The sequence below is a fragment of the Symsagittifera roscoffensis genome, chromosome 4 (genome assembly GCF_963678635.1).
Source record: "Symsagittifera roscoffensis chromosome 4, txSymRosc1.1, whole genome shotgun sequence".
Lineage (NCBI taxonomy): Eukaryota > Metazoa > Xenacoelomorpha > Acoela > Convolutidae > Symsagittifera > Symsagittifera roscoffensis.
The window spans coordinates 20,136,967-20,163,635 of NC_087065.1; the positions used below are offsets into that span (position 1 = coordinate 20,136,967).

At 37.2% G+C, this 26,669-nt stretch overlaps 1 protein-coding gene across 4 annotated transcripts in view; it reads left to right on the forward strand.

Annotated features, from left to right (window-relative positions):
- The window catches only part of LOC134844659 (gamma-aminobutyric acid receptor subunit alpha-1-like), a 41,543-nt gene extending 14,874 nt beyond the window's left edge, over positions 1-26,669 (forward strand). Inside the window, exons 5-13 of one of the 4 annotated variants that reach the window (XM_063861459.1) lie at positions 374-412; positions 10,798-10,929; positions 11,368-11,666; positions 18,300-18,382; positions 18,669-18,812; positions 24,331-24,483; positions 25,026-25,222; positions 25,542-25,766; positions 26,097-26,669. In XM_063861459.1, the coding sequence (XP_063717529.1) occupies positions 374-412; positions 10,798-10,929; positions 11,368-11,666; positions 18,300-18,382; positions 18,669-18,812; positions 24,331-24,483; positions 25,026-25,222; positions 25,542-25,766; positions 26,097-26,360 (1,536 nt within the window). In that variant the 3' untranslated portion in view covers positions 26,361-26,669. Of the gene's footprint in view, positions 1-373; positions 413-9,398; positions 9,438-10,797; positions 10,930-11,367; positions 11,667-18,299; positions 18,383-18,668; positions 18,813-24,330; positions 24,484-25,025; positions 25,223-25,541; positions 25,767-26,096 lie in introns of all 4 variants that reach the window. The other 3 variants (XM_063861460.1, XM_063861461.1, XM_063861462.1) reach the window with 3 other exon arrangements.

Sequence of the window (26,669 nt, forward strand, 5' to 3'; positions counted from 1 at the left end):
CGTGAAAAAGCTGTTTTCTTCCAATTATTTTTAGCTTTGTAACACTACCTGATAACACTGGGGTTTGTTTTTGCTGCTAAAACTTATTTAATTGGGTAATATGTACCCTGATAATTTCGAATGATGTTTAAAATTTTAATAGCATTAGCTTAGCGCGTCTATTCAACTTAGGCAATATGAAAATCAGCGCAATCAGTTAAGATCAAAAATTAATTGCAGCAAAGTTAGGAAGTTTGGCAGCACATACCCATTTAAAATCTGTTTGTTGTAAATTACAAATTGTGTCGAACAATTGACGAAACTATTTAATTAAAACGTCAAAAAGTAGTTGTTAAATCTAACCTTGAATCAGCAGCAGTGTATCTATTTCTAGACGAGCACTTTTTTGGTGTTCGGCGGAGACACCGCGACGGTAAGCGACAAACCAGTACTCTACATTAAAATATAGAGCAGTGCAGTACAGTCCAGTTACTAGCTCTCTCACGAGGCCATAGAGCCATAGAGTGTCCTGCTATGTCCCAATCATGGTCTACCGTCGGTTTTAGGTTACAATAATAGGCACAGCTCACCGCCCACCTCAAAAAATTAAAATAAACCTAAATTTGAACAATGGCGTGAATTGTTTCGGCCGCATGTGGATACTGGGGGGCTATTTTTTTCGAATAAAAAAGTTGACGGTATGCGGTTCGAAACCCGAGAAAGATTTTTTTATATAAATGGGCCTATTATTGTAATCTATGGCTCAGTGGTCATGTACCATAGCACACAATGAGCGCGTCAATGTTCTTTTTAGTTTACTTTTATACTCAATCAGTTTAGCGAACAGTCAACCTACGAAACTTTCATAGAGAGACTTAGTTTAGTGGATCGTGTTCGATGATTACGGTTTATGTGTCTTTAGCTAGCTGTTGAATGTTTTCGGTATCTTTCTCTAGCTGCTGTCAGTCTAAGATAATGGAAAAGAAGGAAAATAGGTAAAAAGAAAAAAAGACGAAGAAACATAGGCTGCGATCGTGTATATAAACTTTTCAACTATCATATGTGAACTTTAAAAGAGTTCAGCCCTAATCTGGTTCACCCTATATATTAGTATGTTTAAGCTCACACTAATGTTTAGAATTGATATACCCACAAATGAATCGGTTCATGTCGACTTGTGTCCAGACTCGGTCATTTCAAAACCTCGGTGGTCTCATCGTATCGTAGTGGCGTTGTACTTAGTTATAACAAGTTGTAATAGTTATAATTTTGAATGGAGGAGAAAAGTATTGTGACCTCTTCAGATACAACCTGCAGTTAGCACGGATGAAACAAACTCTGCCTCATACCAAAGTGAAGTTAGTGCGCGTAAAATTAAGTAAAATTGAGGAATAACCATTAATAATTACTAACTGGTAATCAGCTTTGATTAACAATTAGAGCAGGATCTGATTTACGGTGGGGAATGGGGGGAGGGGGTCGGCGATGAGGGGTTGGTTAAAGACTTCCTTCCTCAGAAAAGTGACCGAATCCATATTTGGAAGGTCACCCTTGAATACTGTTTTCTTGCACTTTCAGCCAAGCAACCCTAAAGTTTTTTTTCGTAGTGTGCCTTCGGCGCGCATAAACTGATTCGGAAGGCAAGCACGCTCTGAAAAAAAAATATGTTTTTTTAGCTGAAACCTTCAAAAAATTACCAAAATGCTTGCACAGTTTTGGTAGTGATTGAAAAAGCCAACGAAAATATCAAAAAAAAAAGAAAATCAGAGCCCCCTATCTCGCGAAAATCTAGAGGTTTTTTGCAAGCAATGACTGAATAACGCTTTGAATTATTCAACACTCTCTCTAACCACCGCTTTCTCTAACCAGCTTCGACCAAGCGAGACACTTCGAAGTCACTGTACGATCTCCTCATGCATGAGCAATTTCTTAATTAATTTTAGAATTGTAGGACTGCCTACCGAGCTAATAGAAAAATATGAATTCTTACGAAAGAGATGTATAATTTCGTGTTTCTTTGCTTCATGTTTTTAATTAACAGTCGATGAACGTAGTTCAGACTCTAATATAGATCGTGATGATTTTGTTTCAGGAAAAATCTTAAAATTTGCTCAGGCTCAAATTTACTTGTTCTCGGTTGAACTTTCATTCATTTTTAAGTTCAGTTAAGTTCCTTTGTTATCGAATAGCGAAATTGTAAAAATCTAGATATGAATTGAAATGTTTGGATCTACTTGACAATCTCCACCCTTCTCAAGAAAAGGGGGGATTGTTAAGTAGATCAAACTGGTCGACTTTTCGACCAATCAGAAAGCAGCAAAATTAGAATACTCAATAGAAAGCTCAGTACTAATTTACTGTATTTATTTATAGGGGTGAAGATTCTTAAATAGGTACCATAGGGGGCGAGATTGTTAAGTAGATCGATCCAAAATTTTCAGGAGTCGAAACAAAAGCAAACAAGACTACTCGTATCAGGGCGAAGCCCTGAATGTTCCGACTGCCTTTTAAGGTATATATAGCAGTAATAACTGTAATGTAATAAAATTAAATTAAATTTAAAAAATGAGATTTTTGTAAAAACATCCCCTCACTAGCCATATCAAGTACAAAGTGATAGATTTTGCTCCTATTAACAAAACATTTAAACATATAGGCTTCCTTGAACCAATTTGGAACGATTTCTAAGACGGATTAAATCTCCACTCACGCGTTAATAGCGCGAAATATATCGCGCGTTAATTGTCCCAAATTGGCCAAAATGGCAATCTTTAAAGCCCCATAACTTTACTAAAAATGATCACAGGTGAAATATCTTTTCAAGTTTAAGCTCAAGAAAACAATAGCTTTCGAATGATATAACAAAAACTCGTCAAAAATGGCTAGTTAAAAAGTCGAAAATTGTCTGAAGAAAAAAAACCCACCCCGAGCACAAACATTCCGTTACTTTCGTTACGAAAGTCGGAACAGTTAGCAAAAACAAGCGCTCTTATTTCAAAACGCAGCAAATTTAAAAAAAAAGTGAAGCTTAGGTGTTTTTATAGCACGAAATTGTTCGACTATGGAATCATAAGCAGAAATAGTTTTGAATTAATGAGTTTTTTTGCTGTTTTGACCACTTAAGGAGAAGTAGCATAGGGTCTGGGCGTGACCGCAAAATGAAGTGTTACTAAAAAGTCGAAAAATCAGATTTAGTCAAACTTTACTCTGTGTTTATTAGTACAACTAACAGTTAAAAAGCTGACAACTAACAGCGCAACTGACAGTTAACGGTGCCTCTGAAAATCCAAGTTCGGGACAATTTCATCAGGATGCATTGCGATGTAAATCCGTCAAGCATTCCATTTTGGTTTTTCAAACCCGCTAAGGCGTAGCTATTTGATTGTTGTGTATTGTTAAATCGAACTTTTGCTCCGTTTTTCAAAAACAAAAATTGTGCTAAGTTTAGTTGTTTTTCTCAGTCACTTTTGAAAGGAGTTTTTTTAACCTCTGAAAAATTTCGATTTATTCAGCGCACTATAAAAAAAAGTTTCCATTCCGTCTGTGATATTTTTTTTCGTAATATTAAGAGGGTATTTTTCGCAATTTTTCATCCGTGTTGTTTTATGCTATTCACCCGCAAGCTGCTATTTAATCATACGCCTCAAAAAGGACAATTAACCCGCAATTTTCCACCCCTGTTGCTCTATGCTATTCACCCGCGAGCTGCTATTTAATCATACGCCTCAAAAAGGAAACCAAATAGAATGAAGGCCAGCTATTTGGACTTATTACTACGTTACTAGACTCCAATTACATCACTTTACATAGCGTAGGAGCAATGGGGTGCGCAGAAGTTTTTAAGGGATCACAATATGGTGGGGGAAGACCTAAGACATGCATATTCGTGCGCATCAGGGGGCGGTTCCTCAAAATTTTTTTTAAAGTTTGCGGATCTTTTTAGGTCGACCAATTTGATTTTCCGAACTCTCCGAAAACACTATGAAGACCCTATTTTATCAAAAATTGTCTGCTCCGCAGGCAAAGTAGAAAAAAAACAGGCCGAAAGTGGCGTTTTTGGGCACTTTTTGAAAAAATATTGACAAAAAATGCGTTTTTTCGGCGCGCTCCCTCCTCAAAGTTAGTTATGTTAGTTATATTGTATGAGGGTTTTGAAAACTGAACTAAATTTTACCAATGTTTCTCAAAATATAAAAATATACATTTCATTGACATTAAATTACACTCGAAGCAATCAGGATTTCGCCATGATACCAGCAGTCTTTTTTCTAATTGAGTTAAGCCTTTCAAATATCGCCTGTTTCAAAAATCTTTTTTAAAATTTCCAAACTTAAAAGTTTTTAAAGTTTACAGATTCAAAAATCGTCTGTCAAAAATCGCCTTTTTGAAGTTTCAAAAATTGCCTGGATTGCACTATTTTGTTTTTTTTTATTATAGGTGGCGCTAGTTCAATGGCGCCAAGTAAATCAAAATAGGTAACGTAAATGGTTACAGGGCTTGTTTATTTGTTTACCTCGGAATTTTGAAACAAGTAGCGGGTTTAGGGTGAGGAATGCTCTTTCTCAGAACATTTTCAGTCCCGTTTTTTTATTCCGACTTTTGAAGAAAGTGACAAAATATTTCTGCTCGGTGTGTTTTTTTAATTTTTCAATGGAAACTTTACTTTTGTATCATCTATAGGATATAGATGACCTGCGCTCAAACCTGCAGAAATATTTTAGATGCGAGATCTTTTCGCAAGATATAGAGAATGGAAAATTGGCATTTAGAGTGCGTGCGAATCTACAAATCCTTTTAAAGGGTCTTTTTTAATAGATCCGAAAAAAACGCTGAAGAAGTTTGATTGAGCTGCAGCAAACTTTGATTGGTTAATTGCTTAAAAAACTCGAGACATTTTTTTGGCCTAGTTAAATGAAAATTGGCCAGATGTTGGGACGTTTTCTGGAAGTAGAACCCCATACTCTGCTGAAATCTTTGGACCACGCCAGTTGTTTCGTCTTTGGTGCAATCTAATTTCAATTCTCAATTCTCGAATTCTCATTGTTATATAAACAGTGACGTGATTCTAAGTGACGTGAAACTAAAAGAGTCTGTAAAATAACATAGCAATTTTTATATACTTTGAAGTCTTACAAACAATAGTTAGATTGTAAACGTCCCTCTAAAATTACCGGGAAATTTTGAGCACGTTATTTTAGAGATCTGAAATGATATGTTCCTGTGATGTTAATGCATGCCAGCGCGCTAAAGTCTTTAAAGATTGTGTGTTCCATTGCTCGTCAATTGTAAGCGTTTTTTTGTCTTCTGGTCATAAATTACTGTGATGATTTTACAGGGAGATATGTGGGTAAGATGCAGTTCTAGGTCACTGCTCAAAATCTAAGCACCAATTGAGAGCCTCCTTCCAATTGCGTCTGGGTTTAAAGCACTCACTGCGCCAGTTAAGGCGGCATCGTCTTGTCTATGCGTTGCGCTGACACTTTATCACATAAATCTTTCCTAACTGGACCAAAATATCTATTCTTATTTTGTACTCTTTTGGCTCAGCAACGTTGTCTTTGAGTTTATAATCAGAACTCGCGCAAGAACCGATTTTTTTACTGAATGCAAAAAGCAAAATTTAGTCAAAACAGATTTTGTTTCTGAAAATTTTGAGAAATTTAATCAGTTTTGATAATCAACAAAATGTAGCCACCATTTTTGAGTAATTAAGCGCTGCATTAAAAACGTATGAAACATCTAAATACAAACATATTTACATATACAAATAATTTTTCATAATCTTTTTTTTTGTGTAGAAGCATTTACTAACCTATTTTTGATTTAACAAAATTTTTCAGATCGTATCAATAATTGCAGCAAGTTACTAAGGTGAAGAAATTCAAAATCGAAAAAAACCAAGATGCGGACTTACGGGGAATAGGGATCGACATTTTCTGTATAAGGATTCGAACCCTTCACCACGCCCTTTTCGGAACTGTTTTTTCACGTAAATGTTTGACGGACCGTTCTTAAAAAGTTAGCATATGAATGACTCTTACCGAAAGTTGTTTTGAAGCAAGAATGATTGATACCAGAATACGGACAGATGATTGACAAAATGAATAAAGAAGTTTTTGGCTGCTTTTCCAACTCCCCCTCCCCAAGCTTAAACACTTGTCCTCTGGATGATTTTCTTCTCCAGATAAATTTCGATTTTTTACAACCCATTTTGGACGCAGTTTTAAAATAATCAAAGGAGTATTGATCTCAAGACCCGAATTTAAAAAAACAACAAAACTGCTCGTAACAGGGAGCGAGAGCGAAGCCCTGAATGATTTGACTGCCCTGTAAGATCTATGGAGTAGTGTTCCCTTTACAAAACCTACAAAACCGATGAAACTTTCAAAAAATCAAATTTTCTTTTCAGATTTTTTTTCAAAAATTATCCCCCTCACGCCATGTAAAGTACAAAATAAAACATTTAGCGTATAGCAAGGTAATACATAGATCAAATAGCACGCGTCAATTCAATTTGGAACAATTTTTAAGACGGATTAAATCTCCGCTCACGCGTGCACAAATATATCGCGCGTTGATTAACCCAAACTGGGCAAAATGGTAATATTTAAGCCCTCATAACTTCACACAAACTTATCACAAGTGAAATATATTTTTTTGAATTTGAGCTCAAAACAACAATACTTTTTGGTTGATACTAATCATTTCTGTCAAAAATGGCTACAGTGGAATTTTGTCTGAAAAAAAACATCCCGAGCACAAATAATCTGTCAGTAAATAATTCTTCGAAAGTCGGAAAACTTCTTTTAAATGTGAGCTTTTTCCGAAAAAATATCGGGATTCAATATGGCACTAAATTGACTATATAAATTTAAATTGGGATAAAGTTCATGCGCGATGAATTCGTGCTATTGAAGCGTACGCGGCAGATTAAATCATTCTATATTTATTGAGGCAAGGATTTTGCTCAAGGTAATATGTAAGAAGACACAAAGTATCTTTTTTGTACTTCCTCAGCGTGTGTGGGTATACACTCTAGAAGTACAGTGTAAATCAAATCGTTGTTTTTAAAATTAATTCTGCTAGCCAAAAAAATCCCTTGACGTTAAAAGGCAGTCCTGATTTGCCCTGCTATGCCCTGATACGAGTAGTCTTACTGTATTTAAAATTGAATAGAGCGTTACCGAACGCAAAATTTTTAACTTGTTTATCTACACATGCGAAATTTTAAAAACGGAAAGAACTTTAAACTTTTGCATCGAAGTTAAATTATAGTTGAAACACTCGGTTTGATGTCTTGATACAAACGGTCTTATCATTGTGCAATATAGCGCATGAATATTTCAAAATTTTACCCTTAAACTATCAAGTAGTTAACCTGTAGTTGCAGCTAAAAATGGTTTTGCTGAAACAACGCACATCAAAATTCGGAGGTTTAACAGTTACAATCTGTCGGATTTCAATGACTCACGCTTTTTATGAGACAAAAATCAGAACAGCCATAAAAAATGCCATTCCGCGGGAGTTTTTTTAAATAATGTCATGCAAATGTGGCTGTCGTCAACATCTTGCAACAGCATTTCTCTCTGAAAAAACAACAGCTTTGAAAAACCTGTTAATTAAAAGGCAAAAAAATTCATCAAAGTTTTTTATTTGGGTCTATGAAATTTTTTGAAACGAACTTTTATTTAAATTACATAGCGATTTTTCTACCAATTTCCTGCTTGGGAAAAAATTTAAACTTTTTTCAGAAGAAATAGTTTTGAATCCACTAGAAAATTCATTCAATGCTTTTGGAAGTTAAACTCTGGAAGTTGAATTGAAACTGGTTCATTTCAAATTTGATACTAACTCTGGAAGTTAACTTGAAACTGGTTCATATCAAATTTGATGCTAATTTTATCATTGGTGTCAAATGCAAATAAATAAAGAGCAGCAGTTTCATTTTTGAGACTGAGCTATAGCGGATTTAGATTTAGTATCAAGCATGTTTACTCTCTTTACAGAATAAAAGTCTCCCGATTTTCTTTCTGTTACTGCAAGCGGCATTAGCGGAGGGAGTCACTTTTGGTACCAAGTTTTTTGTCATAAAAAAGGGATTGAAAACTTGAAAGTATCAAAGAATAGTTTTTAAGTGTCAGCTAGTTTCACTTCCAGGGGTTAACTGATAAGATAAAAAAAATAGGTTCAAAATGAAAGTTTATCAAAGAAGTCGTGTTGAAGCCGAGTTTTGAATTTTATGCAATTATCGTATTGCATTCGTGTTTGTTTGTTTGCAAGAGGATTTAAAATAATTAGTTTTATTTGCATAATGCCAAAAACTGGCGTCAGGTGCCTTCTACGTTTCCTTTCAGTTCAATTCCGTAAAACGGCTAGAATAAACATGTGCATAAAATTACTCAAATTGGGATAATTTACAAAAATTTCGACATGAGAGTAAAATAGTTAACACAGAACTGGAAGAAACAAAAAAAAACTTTTTTTTCTTACATCTAGAACCCGAGAACTTTGTACTTCATTTAAGGTAAGTGTTGTCAAAATCGAGCACTGTCCCTACTTGTTTGTGTACATCAACCCGATGCTCCGGACACCGTTTTTTAAAATAAAAGTTTTGACCCTGAACTTTTTTTGTTATCCTAATGAGTAAATGTTTGTTTATTTCGTTGTCGACAAATTTTGAAAATACTGTTCCGACCATTTGAAAAATGTTGAAGGACTTTGTATTCAGTTGTTTCTCTTTTATTTTTGTTTTCCGCGCAACTAAAAATTATCGGAATGGGTCGAGTGATATACCAAACTGAAGCCTTTTCAGTCGCCATTTGAACAAAATTTCAAAACTTTCAAATAATTTTTGCAGTATCGAGAAAAACTGGTTTAAAACGTTTGAGTCTTATTTCATTTTTGAGTGAATAAAACGAGCAAGCAGGCTTATAACAGCTTTATTATGCTTATTATGAGCCCTAAATGCTTATTTTTAAGCAAATAAAATTACTTTTGGAGTTTTTAGCGCCATTTTGGAAACTATTTCTGGACACTTTTCCACAAAAATTTTGTCCAATTTGCTTATATTACTATGACTGGCGAACTTACCGAAATTATTGTTCTAATTCAGATCCTTTCAACACACCACGCAGCAAAAACTCTAATTTGAAAAAAAAGTGTGTTGATTTTTTTTTCGTTTTTCAAGTAATTTTTCGACAAAATTGGTTTTTCAATTTGCCTATTTTACTATGACTCTCAATTTTAACTAATCTTCAGCGTTTTGTTCACCTACTTTTATCGCACCACGCGGGAAAAAAATGACAATAATTTGAAAAAACGTTGTTGTATTTTATAAGACGATGGATATAAGACTATCGAAACATTCTGAGCTACTTGCACAGTAACCAGCTATCCTTGTTTATTTTTTGCTATTGCAGAGGCCCAAATTTAGGAAAAGGAAGAGTAGCCATTCTAATGTGAGTTCTATTTCATACCGTCCAAAGTAACGATTGTCTTACAAATCCATGAGTTCGTCTCTAATTTTCCTCTCAAGTTCTCGAGCCTCACAACCCAGCTGTAGCTAGAAGAATAAACTCACTGATTTAGGAGAATTATTTAGTTTTGCTTGGAGACAAGACTGTCCTAAAGTTTCATCCCTCGGTAAATTAAAATCAGCGATAGCAAGGAATGTTTTAGTCATGGATCAAGTTTATATCATTCGCTCTACCAAACAGACCATGCCGAAATCACTCATCCAACTATTTAATTTGGATTCCGCGAATAAAATCTGCTCAATCTATGCTATGGTTGACTGACACACGTCCATCTTCCCTAAACCATTTTTGGTGAGAATGTAAACTTGATCCAAATATTTCTGATTCACTTGGAAGTTAAAAAAAATCTCAATAGCTGGACCACAGTTGTTTTTTGATGGGGAACATCACGAAATTTTCATCGGCTGAGTGTATAAATCAAATTTGCCGTCATGGATTTCTGTAAAATTTTATCTAGTTTCACTTCTAGTTTCAAATAAAGTTTCACTTCGAGCCGGCTTCTAAGTTGCATGTCAAACGCTGTTGGTCTTAATTAAGAGCAATCCGGCGGTCTTTCAATTGGAGTTGTCATCGAAAAAAATCTAGGGTTTTCTTATATATACGCTTTTAATTTTGACCATGAAAACTTAGCTCATTTAAACCAAAAAAAAATGTTTGAGTGGGCAATGAAATTCACCTTTGAAGTTCCGTCGATTGGCTCATATATCCACAATGATAGGTGTCATGATGTTTTAGGTTGCGGCTAATGCATCTGCTCTTTCTTACTACTAGGTTGCTAGGTTGTTGTCGGAACCTTCTGTTTTGACCGTTATTCTTGTTTCACACTTACTTCACAATGTCATAATCATTTCACCCTGTACTAACTATTTCTGCTACCGCGAAGCATAGTTCACTCATCCGTTTATTCAGTTTAATCCCACGCCAATCTGTATGAGTTGGTTACTTGGATGTTCCGAGATCTTCCACATTTTTCTAGTATAAAACCATGTAAAGCAGTGCACCGTAAACAAAAGTTGAAAAAGATGATACTCTTAGTTAGATGAAATCAAAAATCAAAATGCGATACTCGTTCGAAATTTGAAAGCCGATATTTTATTGACTATTTAACGCTTTTCGTTACCGTCGCTATATAACAGATAAATTGAGACCGACTTTTTTCAGCTGCGAACTTCTTTTGCGGAAATCAAAGACGTTTTCATACAGATTGGCGCCGGCAGCGGGTTCGAAGCTTAGATTTGAGAACAGAGTGGCGGTTAGGGTGAAATGGAGAGTGTGGTTTTAGCAAGCCCAGTCGGGCGGCGGGGAGGGGGAGGACGGGGGCAGACGCATAGCCGTGGACCCCGAGGCAGGCGTCCAAGTGAGTGGGGGAGGAGGGGGCAGAAAGGGAGACTCCTCCAGCTACCCTGTCATTCCCGTACGTCCAACTCCACCAAACGCTTCTTTTTTGCATCGAAATTGCAGTTACCCGTTCCAGTTGTTGCAGAAAACAGACCAGTTGCCTCTGAGATTGACTCACAAATCACTATTATAATGATCAACAAATGGCCACTTTTGAGCTCACACTCATTTAATTTCACTCACAGCCGATCTAATACGCTCACCTTTTGGTCAATACTTATTTTAATCGAACGTAGCTTGACTAAAAAGTTTTTTCTCACATACATGACCTTCTTTAGTCTTTCCAGCAACTTCATCTCATTTCATAACTCTGTGCTATTATTGTACCAGATGTTGAAATAGGGACACTTTATAAATGGTTTTGTAACTTCTCTTTCGGCTGATCAATATTTGATAAGTCGCACTACCTGCATAGAAGACGTTGAAAGATTAAATTAAACCTGGTATGCTTCAGGAGTTCACGTTCCAGTGTTTCTTCCGGCACTTCTGGCGTGACAAGCGACTGGCTTTCGAGGACAGACTGACTCAACTGGTGGGGGACCAGGGGGACAGTGGTGGGGGGCTAGGGGATGGTGGAGTGGGGAGCAATGAGACCATAGAGACGCTGATGCTGAACAGTATCATGCTGAGTCGGGTGTGGAAACCGGATACGTTCTTCAGGGGCAATGGGCAGAACAGTTACATACACGACATCACCAGACCCAACCAGTTGTTCAGACTCAACCGCAAGGGAGAGATCAACTTCAGCACCAGGTCACAACTAAGTATCCCGCACTTCTAATTTAAAGTACTGGAATTTGATCTGACCACAACTAAGTACTGGTCACAACTTAGTATCCTGGACGGCTTAAAAATACTCTACTGTTTAAGATAACTATAAAAACTGGAATTTATGTTATACGCAGAAAATTGATGGCCTATTTAGATTAAGTTTCAAGGTTCAGTCTTTAATGATCAAAATATATATTGCCGTCATATTGTTCTGTTCACACATAAGGATAGATTATTATTATCAAACAAGAATAATCAGCCATAGGGGCGTTATAGAATAAACTCTTTTTTCACTTTTTCAAAAAAATTTTGTCGCGAATTTCTGATTTTTTTTAGGTTAGACGGTTGTTAGCAGCTTTAATGAGGCATAAAAAAATTAAGTCTATTTAATGGCATAATTGCCGGTAGCCGTGCAATGGAATAAAATCAGTTCTTTGCTCTAAGTTGAGTTGAAAAGACCTTCTTTTTTTTCTTTTTCTTTTTTTTTCTTTTTCTTTTTTTTCTTTTTTTTATTTTCCACAAAAAAGTTAAGCTTTTTCAATCGTGAAACCGGTTTGAAGTTTTTGAGTTTTTGAAGGTCTAATTTCGGGCGAGTAGGCTTATTATAGAAGGATTAGCCATAAAACTTTAGTTTAACTCTAGTAAAAAAATCGAAAACTTGAACTTGAAGAAAAAGTCTGCAAACAAAATTGAAAAAAAAATTTTAAATATTTTTAGAATCTTTTGTTGTTATTACTTTCATTTTTCGACTTAAACCGTTGCACCAGTAGCCCCTTTTACTGTAATTGTTGATTATTCCTTTTTTTTGTTTTTGTGAGATCCATTAGTCTCCCTATTCATACAAACCAACAATAAATTGAGAAAAAAAGTGAACCAAATTTAAGGTTTTTTTATGTGCATGGTCATTCTGTGCTACTTGCACAGCAACCGGATAACCATTTTTTTTGTTTTCCACGCAATATCAGGTGCCACATACAAGGATCGGAACTGGTCGAGTGATTTAAAATATTAAAGCCCTTTCAGACCTGATTCGACAGACTTTGAAAATTTACAAAAATTTTCAATGTGTCGAGAAAAACCGGTTCGATTCTTTTTGTCCTATTTAGAGCGATTAAAGCAAGCAAGTAGGTTTATAGTAATTGTTTTAAATTCTTAAAACAAGCAAACTTTTAGTTTTACTGAATTGAAGTTAATTACTAATTTTTGACGTCTTCTTGGAAATAAATGAAAAAAAAAAAAGAACGAAAAAAAAAATTTCTGCGAAAAAAATTTGAAAATGTGTTTTTTTTTGAATTTTTTTGATTTTTCTTGTTTAATTTTTTTGATTTTATAAAATTTTATCTTGAATATTGTGAAACAAAATGTTGTCAATTAACTAAATATTTTTACTATGAAAAACTTAGGCTTTCTATCAGGTTCTCTCATCACGACAAACAAACGTCACTGCAATTTAAAAGAAAAAATTTTTTTGTCATTTTTAAAATAGGGTCCGAAAACTTGGAAAAATTTGGGCTACTTCCAAAGCAACCGGTTATTTTTGTTACTATCAGTATGTGAGTATTCACTGTTTTAATGTCAATATTTGGGTCAACTTTTCCCTCCGACCATTGAGTTTGGGGAAGAACTTTGCATTCGGTTGTATTTTTTTTTGTTTTCCACGCAAATTTGGGTACCATAATTAATCATCTGGCTGTGTTGAGTGATATATCATATCAAAATTCTTTTCGTCATGATTGGAACGAAATTGAAAATTTCCAAAAAATTTTCTCAGTGTTGAGAAAAATTGGTATGAATTAATTGATTTCTGGTCTAATTTCGAGCGAGTGAAGCGAGCGACCATGCAGGCTGATTATAAACAAAAAACCACAAGTAGTAAATTAGCCAAAGAGTTTTTACCGCCATGTTGAGAACAAAGTTCTTCAAATATTCCAGAAAGTTTTTGCATAAACAGCTGAAAAAAAATTCATTTTCATTCTGATTTTTTTGTCAGTTTTGGAATAAACTAATTTTCAATATGCCAATTTTTAATTGGGAAAAAATGCTCAAAATTTAGTCTTTTGTTCAAATCTTTCCACCACACCACGGTGAAAAAAATTTAAAATATTTTAAAAAGAATTTTCATTGCTACTTACACAGCAATCGGCTATCCTTGTTTGTGTTTGGACTCATCAGCAAGCTTTTTGTTCTCACTTAATCAGCAGAAGATTCACTAATTGTCATTTTGATTTAGACCTTGACTAGATAAGGTGGAAAACCACAATTTAATTTTGGAATTTTACGGGTCTGTTTTTTAACCGAAACAAATTCGACCGGGGTTTTGCTGGAAAATTTACTGGAAACTTTGATACCAGTCTCTGACCAGACTTTGATTTAATTTACTGGAATTAAATAACACTTTTATATTATACACTACAATTTTACGGAATCCACTTGCATATGCAGAATCCACTTACAGTTTGGGGAATCCGCTAAGCTCTGCTTATACTCTAATCAAACTGAATTATGATCACTTAGGAGCCATAAGAGGTTGTAAGACATCTCAGTTTTCTAGTTTAGAGAAATCAGTATATGACTCTCATTGTAGACCAGGTAGCTCAGCTAGTATGAGCATAGGATTGCAATAAAAAGATAGTGGGGTAGCAACTCACTAGGTCCCGAATGTTTAACCTTGCTAGCTTAAAGTTGACAGAGTATCAATAAAAAATAATCTAAAGTCATAAATTTCAGAGAATTAAGCTTCAAAAACCGAGAACAGCTAAATATGTTCGCTTCTTGTGTAATCCGCGACGCAACTAGAGTGCCGACAAAACTTACATTACAGGTATTTGTTTGCGGAATCCACAGATATTTTGTTGGTGGAATCCATTTACAATTTGGAACATCTCGGAAGCCTGCTATCTGGTTTCCAGTGACCTACAGGCAACAAAGTGAGGGTCAATTCCATATATTGAAAAAGCTGTACGAAATTCAAGCTTTTTTTCAGACTATGCAATTGTGAGACAAGCATTTTTTTTCATATGACTTTTTTATGTTTCGTTTGTATTGGTGTTTCGCCCTGAAATACAAAAAGCAAAAGTAATATCAAATGAAAAAAGCCTACAAATTAAACGGCCCTAAAATTGCAGATTAAGCTACGTATTGATAGATGTCAAGAAAGATAGACATTGAATTTCGCAAAAAAAACGTCCAAAAAATGAAATTTTTTGTTCACGGCTTCCAGGTTTTCCATTCAAAAATTTCAGAAATTGAAAGTCGTGACCAGTTTTTGCCACAGATCTAAGTTATTTTTTTTTAAAACCTGCAAAGAACACATTCTGCCATCACAGCTAGTTTTCAGTGTGATCTTTTTTCAGTTCTGTGAACAATTGTGCTTTTGCATACAAAGAAAATTTTTTGATTAGAAATTGTATGATAAGTTTTTAGTAAAAACTTAGAGTGTTGTTTGTTCTCATTCGATTGATGTCCAATTTGTTCGCATTCAATTAAAACTCGATGTAAGCTCTTTTAAACTTACCAGAACAATTTTTTTGGATGGATGTCTGAAAACGGTTAGACAATTAGTGGAAAAATTGCTTTTCATACAATTTGCTTAAATGGGGATCGTAGGACAACCGTTTTTACAAAGAACTATGAATGTAAATTAATGATGATTAACTTTTTGTGTGAAAGTAAATAAAAAAAGTTTCTTTTTTGTATGAAGGTCAACCCGGGGATATACCTAGCGTCTATAACGTATTATAAAACGTTGTTTTCTGCAACTTTTTCTGTACTTTGTAACGTTTTTTCTAATTAGTAGGACGCTTCATTAAGATAAAAGAGTCACACACCAATGATCTCAAAATATTCTCGCCCTTCAAACCCCCATAACTTTACAGTAAATTTTTGGAATTAACAAATCGACTTAAAAATGAGCTCAAAGCATTGATATCTTCCAAGTCGTATAAGACTCTGTCAAAAACAATTAATCAAGATCGAAAGTGGTCTGGGTAAAAAACCACTCAAAGTATAAATTTTTTGATATTTTGCACGAAAGTCAGAACAATAAGTGCAGATATCTATTTCGGGAGAGCAATCTTAGACAAACAGTAAGAGTCACCAGGTGCTCATTGAGATGAAAAGCAAAAACGGCTACTTTAAATATATTAATATGATAGGGAAGGTTTTGTTTTTGACTGATAGGTCTTTAAGCAAAATCAGTTGAGCAATTGCTATGCAAAAAGCTCAGATCAAGCCAACCAAACAGATTTAATAAAATAAGCTCTTTTTAAATAAATTTATCGCAATACGTTGTCAAAATTTGAATTTAATTGTTTTCTAGAAAAGACAATTAAATAAGATGAAACATGCAGAAGAAGAGTAATTATAATGCAAACAACTGAAAAATGAAATTAAGAAGGTCATTTTTTTTATCAATTTCGTCCATTTTAGTCAAAAAACATTTTAAAAAAACACAATTAGTAGGGCCTCCTATAGATTCCACATTTGAATCTGTACGAATTTTCTATGAGGTAGTCAAAATTGGCTGAATATTGCCTTTTGATCACTTTCACAGGGACAAAAAATCAAAAGAACAGTGAGAAGGTTCAAATTTAGAGCGTATATTTACTTGACAGTACTATACATTTATCCGACGGTAAAAAGTTTGACAATTTTGAATCCATTTTTGATTAAAAACTTCGACTTCGTTTTTGTTCCGACTTTTAAAGAAAACGGAATATTTATGCTCGGTGTGGTTTTTTTATTCAATTGATTTTCGCCGATCAAAATGATAGTGTTCGACAAAACAAACTTATACCCCATTGAAGATATTGAAATCCTGCGTTCGAATGTAAAAAGATATTCTACGTCCAATCATTTTTTGTAAAAGTTCTGGATGTTTGAAAATTAGCAAATTGGCCATGTTCTGGACTAAATTATGCGCGCTTTGAAGAATTTATTCATTTTGCTGAGTGCGTAAAGCGAATTATTAATGCGTGGCGAATTACCCCGCACAACAAAATCGCTCCAAATTGAATTGAGGCTATCTAATTGGTCGTATTAATTTCGTACGACTCAAAATTGTATACTTTGATTTTGTCCAAATTTTACAGGTTTTCAATATTTCCTTTTCCCAAAAACTGTTCGATATGAATTAAGGGACAGTTGGAACATTCATGTCTTTGCTCTGATATACGAGCAGTCTTGTATGGTTGCCCTTTAGGTTGACAACTGCAACATTTATAACATTGTTTCATAATATGTTTTGGAATGTTTTTTGATAGTTTTTTGACCTCGGGCCTTGTAAAATTTAAACAAGACTGCTCGTATCAGGACGAAGCCCTGAATGTTCCGACTGCCTTTTAAGGTTTATTGAGCAGCAGTAATACATAAAAAAAATTAAATGAAGTAAATTAAAATGAAATTTTTTTTCTAAAATTTGAAATTTTTATGAAAATCATCCCCCCACACGCCAAATAAAGTACAAAAAGATAAATTTCCTGCCTTGTAACAAATCAATTAGGGCAAATAAGCTTCGTTCAACCAATTTGGAACGATTTAAAGGACGGATTAAATCTCGCTTACGCGTTAATAGCGCGAATTATATTGCGCGTTAATTGTCCCAAATTGATCAAAATGGCCAAAATGGCAATCTTTAAAGCCTCATAACATTACGAAAAATGATCACAAGTCAAAAATGGTTAGTTAAAAATGGCTAGTTAAAAAGTCGAAATTTGTCTGAAGAAAAAAAAACCCACCCCGAGCACAAATATTCCGTTACTTTCGTATCGAAAGTCGGAACAATAGTTAATTTATAGTTTATGTATTACTTGAACCAATACCAATAAATTTGTGTCAATTCAAAATAGAATGACTAATGGGCTCGCCTTATGAATATTCGTGGCTTGAAGAACAACATCACCCGTGCTCGCTGCCGGCAGATGAGGCAGATCGTTTTTGGTCCTTCGCCTCGTGGACAATTGATTTTAATTTTTGGATAAGTCAAGTTTAATTTTCCTTCGCACAAAATTTTTCCTTGAATAACGGAATGTTTGTGCTCGGGGTGGGTTTTTTTTTCTTCAGACAAATTTCGACTTTTTAACTAGCCATTTTTGATGGAATTTTATTGTTGTCCTGAGCTTAAATTTGAAAAGATATTTCACCTGTGATCATTTTTCGTTAAGTTATGGGGGTTTAAAGATTGCCAATTTGGGACAATTAAAGCGCGATATATTTCGCGCTATTAACGCGTAAGCGGAGATTTAATCCGTCTTAGAAATCGTTCCAAATTGGTTGGAAGAAGCTTATTTGCCATAATTGATTTGTTACAAGGAGCGAAATCTATCCTTTTGTCTTTTATATGGCGTGTGGGGGGATGATTTTTGTTTAAAAAAAAATTCAAATTTTAGAAAAAAAAATTTTCATTTTATTTTATTACATTTTATTTTTATAGGTTATTACTGCTCCTTAAACGTTCAAAGGCAGTCGGAACATTCAGGGCTTCGCCCTGATACGAGCAGTCTTGTTTTGTTTTGAAGCCTTTTTTAAAATAACTACCATCTATATCTATAAAGAAAGTACAAATATATATTTTGTCAAAGATGATCACTGATAGAAACTTTTACTTTTTTGTTCCAGGCTGACCATCAGTGCCAGGTGTCCCATGGACTTTTCCAACTTCCCTATGGACGAACAAGAGTGCATCGTTGAATTTGGAAGCTGTGAGTACAGTCTAGTACAATTTTTTGATCCGCAGAAAACAGTGTAAGTTATAAGAGTTCACAAAAATTCTGCAACTATAATCCATTTCTGCACGAACTATCTTTGAAAAGTAATATCATCGAGGACCTTTCTGGTCAAAAATGGATTCTCAGAGGACATTTTTTCTGCTCGCTATTTTTACTTTCAATTCTGTCAATTTAAAAAAAAAACAAGAAATTGGACGGCGAATATAGACGATTATACTTGGACTACTAATGTGACTTTCAAAAACTTTGTTTTTTTTAGTTGGTTATGACAACAGCCAGATAGTGTACAGATGGCGGGAGCAGAGTGACAAGGCCATCACTATCGAGGCAGATGACTTGAGACTGTCTCAGTTCCAGTTCAGATACCACGAGTACAGCTCACGCAACATCTCTTATGCATCCGGCAAGTATTTCTACCCGAACAAACTCTCTGAACTATAAATTAACAAACTGCTTCCAACTCATCCACCACTTCTTTTGAGGAAAAATTTTTTTCTAAAAAAACTGGTACAGTTACAGCCGTACAGTTACAGCCAGAATTATAATTGATGAAGTGTTTTGGTGGTTCTTGATTGAAATTCAGAAATTGTACAAGGATACACTGGCCACCTTGCAACGGAAGTTTGGGCAACCACATGCCATTGTTGGTGCGCATCTTGATAAGCTGAATACTTTTCCTCCACTTAAGATGCACAATTCGGAAAATGTCATTAGTTTCTCCTCTGCCATATCTGGCCTCGTAGCAGTTTTCAAATCATTGTCTTTCAGCGATGATCTAAAGAGTGTTAACCTGTTAAACCAAGCTGTTAGTAAACTTCCGCCTGACCTCAGTATGCTTGGTCAATGCTTACTGTTAGACATAATTGGCAGCGACCAACACTCTTAGACTTTAACAACTGGATGAAAGAAAAGGCCGAGGGGCATGAAAGATTACGTTTACTCAACTCTAAGGCAAAAAACGAGGAACCAGTTAAACCAAAAACAACCAAAATTTTTGCAGCCAATAGCCAGCTAAGGCTCAGGATAAGTCTAAGTTTCCGCCGTGCGTTTTGTGTAAGGGTAGTCATGCATTGTGGAATTGTGTTGTTTTTAAGGAAAAGAATGCTACTCAGCGAGCAAAATACGTAGCTGAACAGAAACTTTGCTTCGCTTGCCTCAATGGCAATCATAGTTTCCGGCAATGTTCTAGAGCGAAAAAGTGCCCGAAGCCAGAGTGTGATAGCACACATAATGTCTTGCTCCATGGAGCCGAAAGAATATTTCCTCGGAAGGAAAATTCAAAGGTCTCGAATAAGGCTGGAACAAACAAATCTAAGGAGAATACAAACACTTCCACCCATGCCGCTGTTAGTGATGTACATGACATTGAATCTTCTAAAGGGTTGTTGCCAATTGCAAAACTTGGTGTATCCTCGGATGTAACCAGTCTCCTGACGTTGGTTCTTTGTGATAGTGCATCGACTCACTCCTGGGTGTCTTCGTCACTCGTAAACCGTGTCGGCTTAGTAGGGGAGCCCGTTAACTTGTCAATTAGTGGTTTCAATTCAACCACCATTGTTGAGACTCAGAGGGTCAAGTTTACAGTTTCCTCCGAGCCGAATAATAGTGAATTCGTATTTTCTCTCTGTGCATATGTTGAAGACAATATTCGGATTGGTTCCGAATTAATCAATATTGCTGATTTGCAGAATAAATATCCACAATTAGCACCTATTAAGCCCACTCAATATACTTATGAGGACGTTGAAGTTATTATCGGACAAGACTACTACCACGCCGTTAGACCCATTGAGTTCATCTTGGGAGATGATAAAAACTCACCGTGTTCCGTTCGCCTACCGATAGGTTGGGTCATAAGTGGTCCGTTGCCGCCGTCCGTTAATTCTACTTCTTCGTGTTTCAAGTGTGTTGTTAAAGATTCTTCTCTGACCGACCAGATAAAATCCTGGTACGAGTTGGAATCCTATGGTGCTTTCAAGCAAGTCGATGCCCGTTCCGCCGCGGATAAACAAGCTTTATCCATCCTAAATTCTGAAACCGTTCACAATGGCGAAAGATACATTGTGCCTATGCTTTGGATTGATAATAATGTCAGTCTACCAAACAATTATTACTCGTCACTCGCCCAATTTAAAACATTGGAGAGAAGGTTAAGTAAAGACCCTGAGCTGCGCGAAAGATACGCAGAAACACTTAGAGAGGACATTAGGAAAGGATATGTCGTTACCGTCGGACCGCATGATCCACGTAAGCGTTCCGATCGCGAGTGGTACCTTCCGCACCATACCGTCGTACATCCGAATAAGCCGGGTAAGGTGCGCCGAGTCCTTAATGGGGCTTCTAAGTTTCACGGCATATCCTTAAATAAGTCCTTATTGGTGGGTCCGGACCTACTCCAAAATTTAATTTTTGTACTTTTGCGATTCCGTCAACACAAGTACGCCGTCTCCGCGGATATAGAAGGTATATTCCTCCAGGTAGGAGTCCTTGCCCGCGATCAAATTTCGCTCCGTTTTTTGTGGCGGGAGGATACCACTTCCGATGTGGTAGTTCATCAGTACACTCGCCATATATTCGGCGCACGGGATTCACCTACGTGCGCCAATTTCGCGTTGCGAAAAACAGCAACTGATATTATGTCCACATACCCAGAGGCCGCCTCAGTCGTAAATGAAAAATTTTACATGGTCGATTACTTGGATTCATTCGAGAACGTAATCCATGCAATTAAAATTAACCGCGATTTGGTTTCATTACAAGAATTGGGAGGATTTAATTTGACTAAATTTGTCAGTAATGCTGATGAAATCACTTCAGCAATGAACCCCGAGGAATCCGACACCTCGTCGTCACCCATCAAGGAAATATGTAACGGTGCCGAACAATCATCACACGTCTTAGGTCTTAAGTGGGACCATGTGAAAGACACATTGGTTGTTAGCAGAGGCGTGGATCGCCCTCTCGATAAAGCAATAACTCAACGAACCGTCTTGAGTTTCGTCTCTTCTGTGTTTGACCCTGTTGGGTTAGTAGCTCCATACACAGTTAGGGCCCGTCTTTTACTGAAAGATATTTGGAAAATCAGTGGTCAAAGTTGGGACGACGAATTGCCAGAAGACATAAGAGATAAGTTTCTCGAGTGGCACTCCGGTCTCTCTCTCTTAGGGCAATTGACTATTCCCCGTTGTTACTTCACAGAGCCTATTGATCAAATTGAGCTCCACATGTTCGGTGATAGCTCGCAGGACGTTTTCTGTGTTGTTGGATTTTTGCGTGCGCGACTCGTGAGCTCGCATAAAACTCAAATATCCTTCATCTTTGGTAAAGCTCGTGTTGCGCCCATGAAAAGGCTATCTATACCGAAGCTAGAGCTTCAAGCTGCTCTGCTCGCCACACGACTAAAAGATGATATACAGACCGCCCTTACCGTCTCTATTAATCATGTCTACATGTGGACAGATAGTACAACAGATTGGAGTGGCTAAACTCCACTGAAAAATTACCTGTATTCAACGCTAATCGTGTCGGCGAAATCCTCGAATCGACCACTATTGATGAGTGGCACCATATTCTGAGCGTCGATAATCCAGCTGATACCGGTACGCGGGGGATTTTTTCGGAAGCCCTCAAGGATAGCAGCTGGGTTATTGGTCCGAGCATTCTCAGGATTACTGATTGGCCGTTTATACCCGACAAACGTGTAATCAATAAATTTCGTTTGAAGGGTCCTTCTTGTGATGTTGATAATTGCTTGGAGACATCATCTTCCTTCGTCACCGATGTCACATCCATCAAACATCCCGAACACGGGTTCAATTGGGAAAGGTTCAGTTCCTTTACAAGATATAAACGAGTAGTCGCTTTTATGTTGAGGATGTTGCCTTCACATAAGCATTTTTGTGGTAAGGACTTACGAATCACCGACCCCACTGAACTTGATATTGCAGAAAGCAAACTGATTCATCTTGCTCAGATGGAATCCTTCCCCGTTGAGTTAAAAACACTCGCGGCTGGCAAACCTATTAAGAATAGTAGTAAAATTGCCACATACTCGCCGTTTATCGGTCCCGCTGGAATCATTCGTTCCACCGGACGGATTGTGCGCTTAGTGAATACCGAGTTTGATACTAAGCACCCAATAATACTCGACGCCCGACATACCCTAGTTTGTTTGTTGGCCCGCAGCCTCCACCACAAGCATTTTCATCAAGGTTTAGATTACATGCGCTCCGTATTAAATATGAAATATGCAATACTTGGGTTGCGTCGACTACTTCGGTCTATCGAGAATCAATGTGTAACATGCCGTAAACGCAAAGCAAGTACCATCCAGCCTATTATGTCCGATTTACCTGTCGAACGTCTCGAATATAAGCAACCACCCTTCAATCATACGGGTGTGGATTACTTTGGACCGCTTTACGTTCCGGTTCGCAGAAGTACTGAAAAAAGATGGGGATTTCTTTTTACTTGCCTCACCACCAGGGCTGTACACCTTGAGATTGTACCATCTCTGGACACCAGTTCTTGTGTCATGGGCATTGAACGATTCATTGCGCACCGTGGTACGCCAAGCACAATCTGGTCGGATAACGGCACGAACTTTGTTGGTGCGGAAAAGGAATTGCTTGCCTGCATCAAGAGCTGGAATGGTATGGCTCCGACCATTTTTGCACACAAAGGTGTTACTTGGAAATTTAACCCACCAGGCGCACCCCATCATGGCGGCTCCTGGGAACGCCTCATCCGAAGCCTGAAGCGCGTGCTGTACGATATCCTAGGCAGTAGGCGAGTCACTGAAGAGGTGCTAGGAACAACACTCTGCTTAGTTGAGCAGGCTTTGAATTCGAGGCCAATCACTCCCGTTAGTACCGATTCACGTGAGTTAGAAGCGTTAACGCCAAACCATTTTTTGCTTGGACAACATGCCACAAGCTTTCCTTCGCTTTTACCCGGGGAGCACTTCGATCAAAAGAAAAGGTACGTGCGAGCGCAGTCATATGCTAACGCGATTTGGTCTCGTTGGCTTCGAGAATATGTTCCCTCGTTGAATAAGCGTGTCAAGTGGCACACTCATTCTGACTTCACTCTTAAAACAGACGATCTCGTGTGGGTGATTGAGCCCGATAGTCCGCGTGGGTACTACCCTCTCGCCCGAATCGTCAAGCTAAACTACGGACAGGACGGTTGCGCCCGATCCGCCCTTGTCAGGACCGCAACCCGTGAAGTCACGCGGCCGACCGTTAAGCTCGCTCCGGTTCTTCCTTCTTCAGGGGGGAGGATGTTGCAAAGCAAATGTGAAGTATAGATGCATATAAAACAAGAGTATAGATGCATATAAAACAAGAGTATAAATGCATATAAAACAAGCACAGTTGGCCGAGCGGCCTAGAGGCAAGTCTCTCACGCCGGTCAACCGGGTTCGAGTCCCCCCATATGCAGACCTTAAAACATGTAGACCCGAGGGGCTATAGCCCCATTTGACCGTTTTTTACTGTTTTTTGGTTCTAATTCGGTTCAGCCTTCATTAAGGCTGACCGCCAAAAAGAGCAATTTGTCTCAAGGACATTACCGACCGGTTCTTGTGGCTAGCTTGCACCAATTTGTTTATTGAAAACTGTGAATTGTTAAAATTATGAACATGAGTTATGGGAGTTTTTGGCTTATTTATAAATTATTGACGATGAATGTCCGTATTGCCGAGAATACGAGTTAAATATTATTTTCCGAGCCGTTTTATCTAGTTTACGGAGATTGATCTAGTTTTATCTAGTTTACTAATAATTTTTTGTGAAAAAAAAAACAAATAAACAAAAAATCTAACCGTATAATTTTTTTGAAGGTTGGACAAATATTTAGTTTGTAGCTTTAGGAACATGTGGAGTATCTCGATTTTTGTGAAGAAGAATCATTTTTTGCAGGAAATTACTCAACGCTGACCATCAAGTTCAACTTCCGACGCAATGTGGGCTACTTCATAATGCAGACATACCTACCCTGTATGATGATTGTGGTGTTGTCCTGGGTCGCATTCTGGATCAACAGAGAAGCAGCACCAGCCAGAATCTCACTCGGTAAAAAAAAACTTAAATTCTATTAAATCAAATAGAAATTTTGTAATATTATCATCGCCGTAAAATTGAAAACCATGAGCAGGCAACCAACATCTAAGCTGACCATCAGTAGTAACTTTTGTAGTAAACTAGCACGTTTTTCTAGGTTTTTGTGCAGTTTTGGTAAGACGGAAGAAAAAGATTTTCGACTTCATTGTAATAGAGGAACTTTCAGAAAGTCATGCAGGTTGATGGACGTTTTCCATTAAAAAAAAGCACCTACACTACAAATAAGCCGCTCGCTGACTAAATCCCCCAGGATAACATCCCACCGGATATAATCCTCCAGGACTAAATCCCCTATAGGACTAAATCCCCCTAGGACGAAATCATTTAAACACTCAAGGATGTAAATAAACATTCAAGGACATTCAAGAAAAGATGTTCTTGAATGTTTAATTACAATTGTTTAAAAATTGTTTAAAAAACTGTTTTAAGTGTATGGTTAACCCAAGAATGGGAGCTGAGTGTACGAAGAGTTTCGGCCAGTTTATTTTTTACAGGTATCACAACTGTGCTGACGATGACGACCTTTGCAATCAGCAGTCGACAGCAGATTCCCAAAGTGTCCTACCCCTCTGCGATGGACTGGTTCGTCCTCATGTGCTACTTCTTCGTCTTCTTCGCTCTGGTGGAGTACGCTGCTGTCAACTACTTCACGAAGAGAAGTGAGGCCGGAAAAGCACCGCCCGCACAAAAGGTACCATAACACCAACAGTACCATAAGTACCAAAAGAACCACAAGACCTGTGAAGTTGTTTTTAATCGTTGTTCAAGTTGCAATACGTGGTGTTTAGTCTCGAAGTTTTTAGTATGATGTCCTATATTTTACCTCACTACTTTGCAATATTACACGGCTGAGATCCAATCTGAAAAAAAAAATCCAATCTTCGGCTGTTTTTGCCTTGTGTAGAACGCTCCACACAAGTTCTCAGTGACAAAGTATGACTAATAGAGCAGTTGACCTCGGGGATTATTTAATGGGATAAAAATACTAAAGATGACATTTTCTGCTTCAGGTTGGATCTCCGCCGGCTGCAAAGAAGCCCCGACTGAGTAGCAATCAGTGCGACAGGTGGAACTGCACTATGTACACGCCCCACTCACAGCACGACTTCCCGGTGGAGGCCGAGCACTGTCGGGACGCAGACTACGACCAGGAGCATGAGTCGGGACCAGGCCAGGGGGGCACAGGGTATGGGGGACAGAACGGAATAGAAGGGGAGGGGAGAGGCGGGAATCAGGTAAACTATAATGTCACACTTTGTACATTTAATTTTAGATAACAATTTTTATCATGCGTGGGAGTTTTTGTCTTGCAAAAGAGCAAGCAGTTTTTGCTTCAAAGGAAAGCAGTTTTTGCGCTAAGGAGAACATTTTTACTGTTTGTCGGTTAAAATTGTCGTACAATAGTACCAAATGGAAATCCTTTGGGGAACGTTTTGCAAATTGAATGGAGGGAAGGGAGCTCAAAAGAAACAATTTCAACCACACTTTTTTCAATCCTACGAACACTAAGAAAACAACCGCAGGAAATGGTCGTCACAAAGTTCGGTTGATATTATTTTTCACAGATGCAAGGAATGGGATGGAACAGTGGTACTGCAGAAATGAGTAGGGACGAGGACGAGCCTCCGTTCGAGGACATGAACTCATTCTTCATCCGATTCGTGGTGTGTCTATGTGGCTCAGTGCAGTACAAGACATACAAGCTGGACCACATAACCACACAATTCAACAGTGTCAGCCACATTGACGAACTCTGCAGAGTCGCATTCCCAGCCATGTTCATGCTGTTCAACGTGTTCTACTGGTCCATATACTTCCCAAAAGACTAATACGTCACAAACTACTTAAAAACAGATTGAGACACTTAAAAACAAAAACACCCACTTTAAATAAAACAAAACTTTATGAATGTTACAAAAGGAGTTGTTCTCCTGTTGCTAACCTCCGATTATAAGCAATCTTGAAAATTAAATAATTTTGTTAGCAGGATTGTTTCTAAAAGGATTGTTTCTAAATAGCTAGTTGAAGCTTAATTTTCTTACCATTTTACAATTAAATGATTTTACATTTAGTTCCGTTTTGAGATAAGTAATCAGTGCATCAACCCCAAGTACCCGATACGACTTGCTTCAAACATG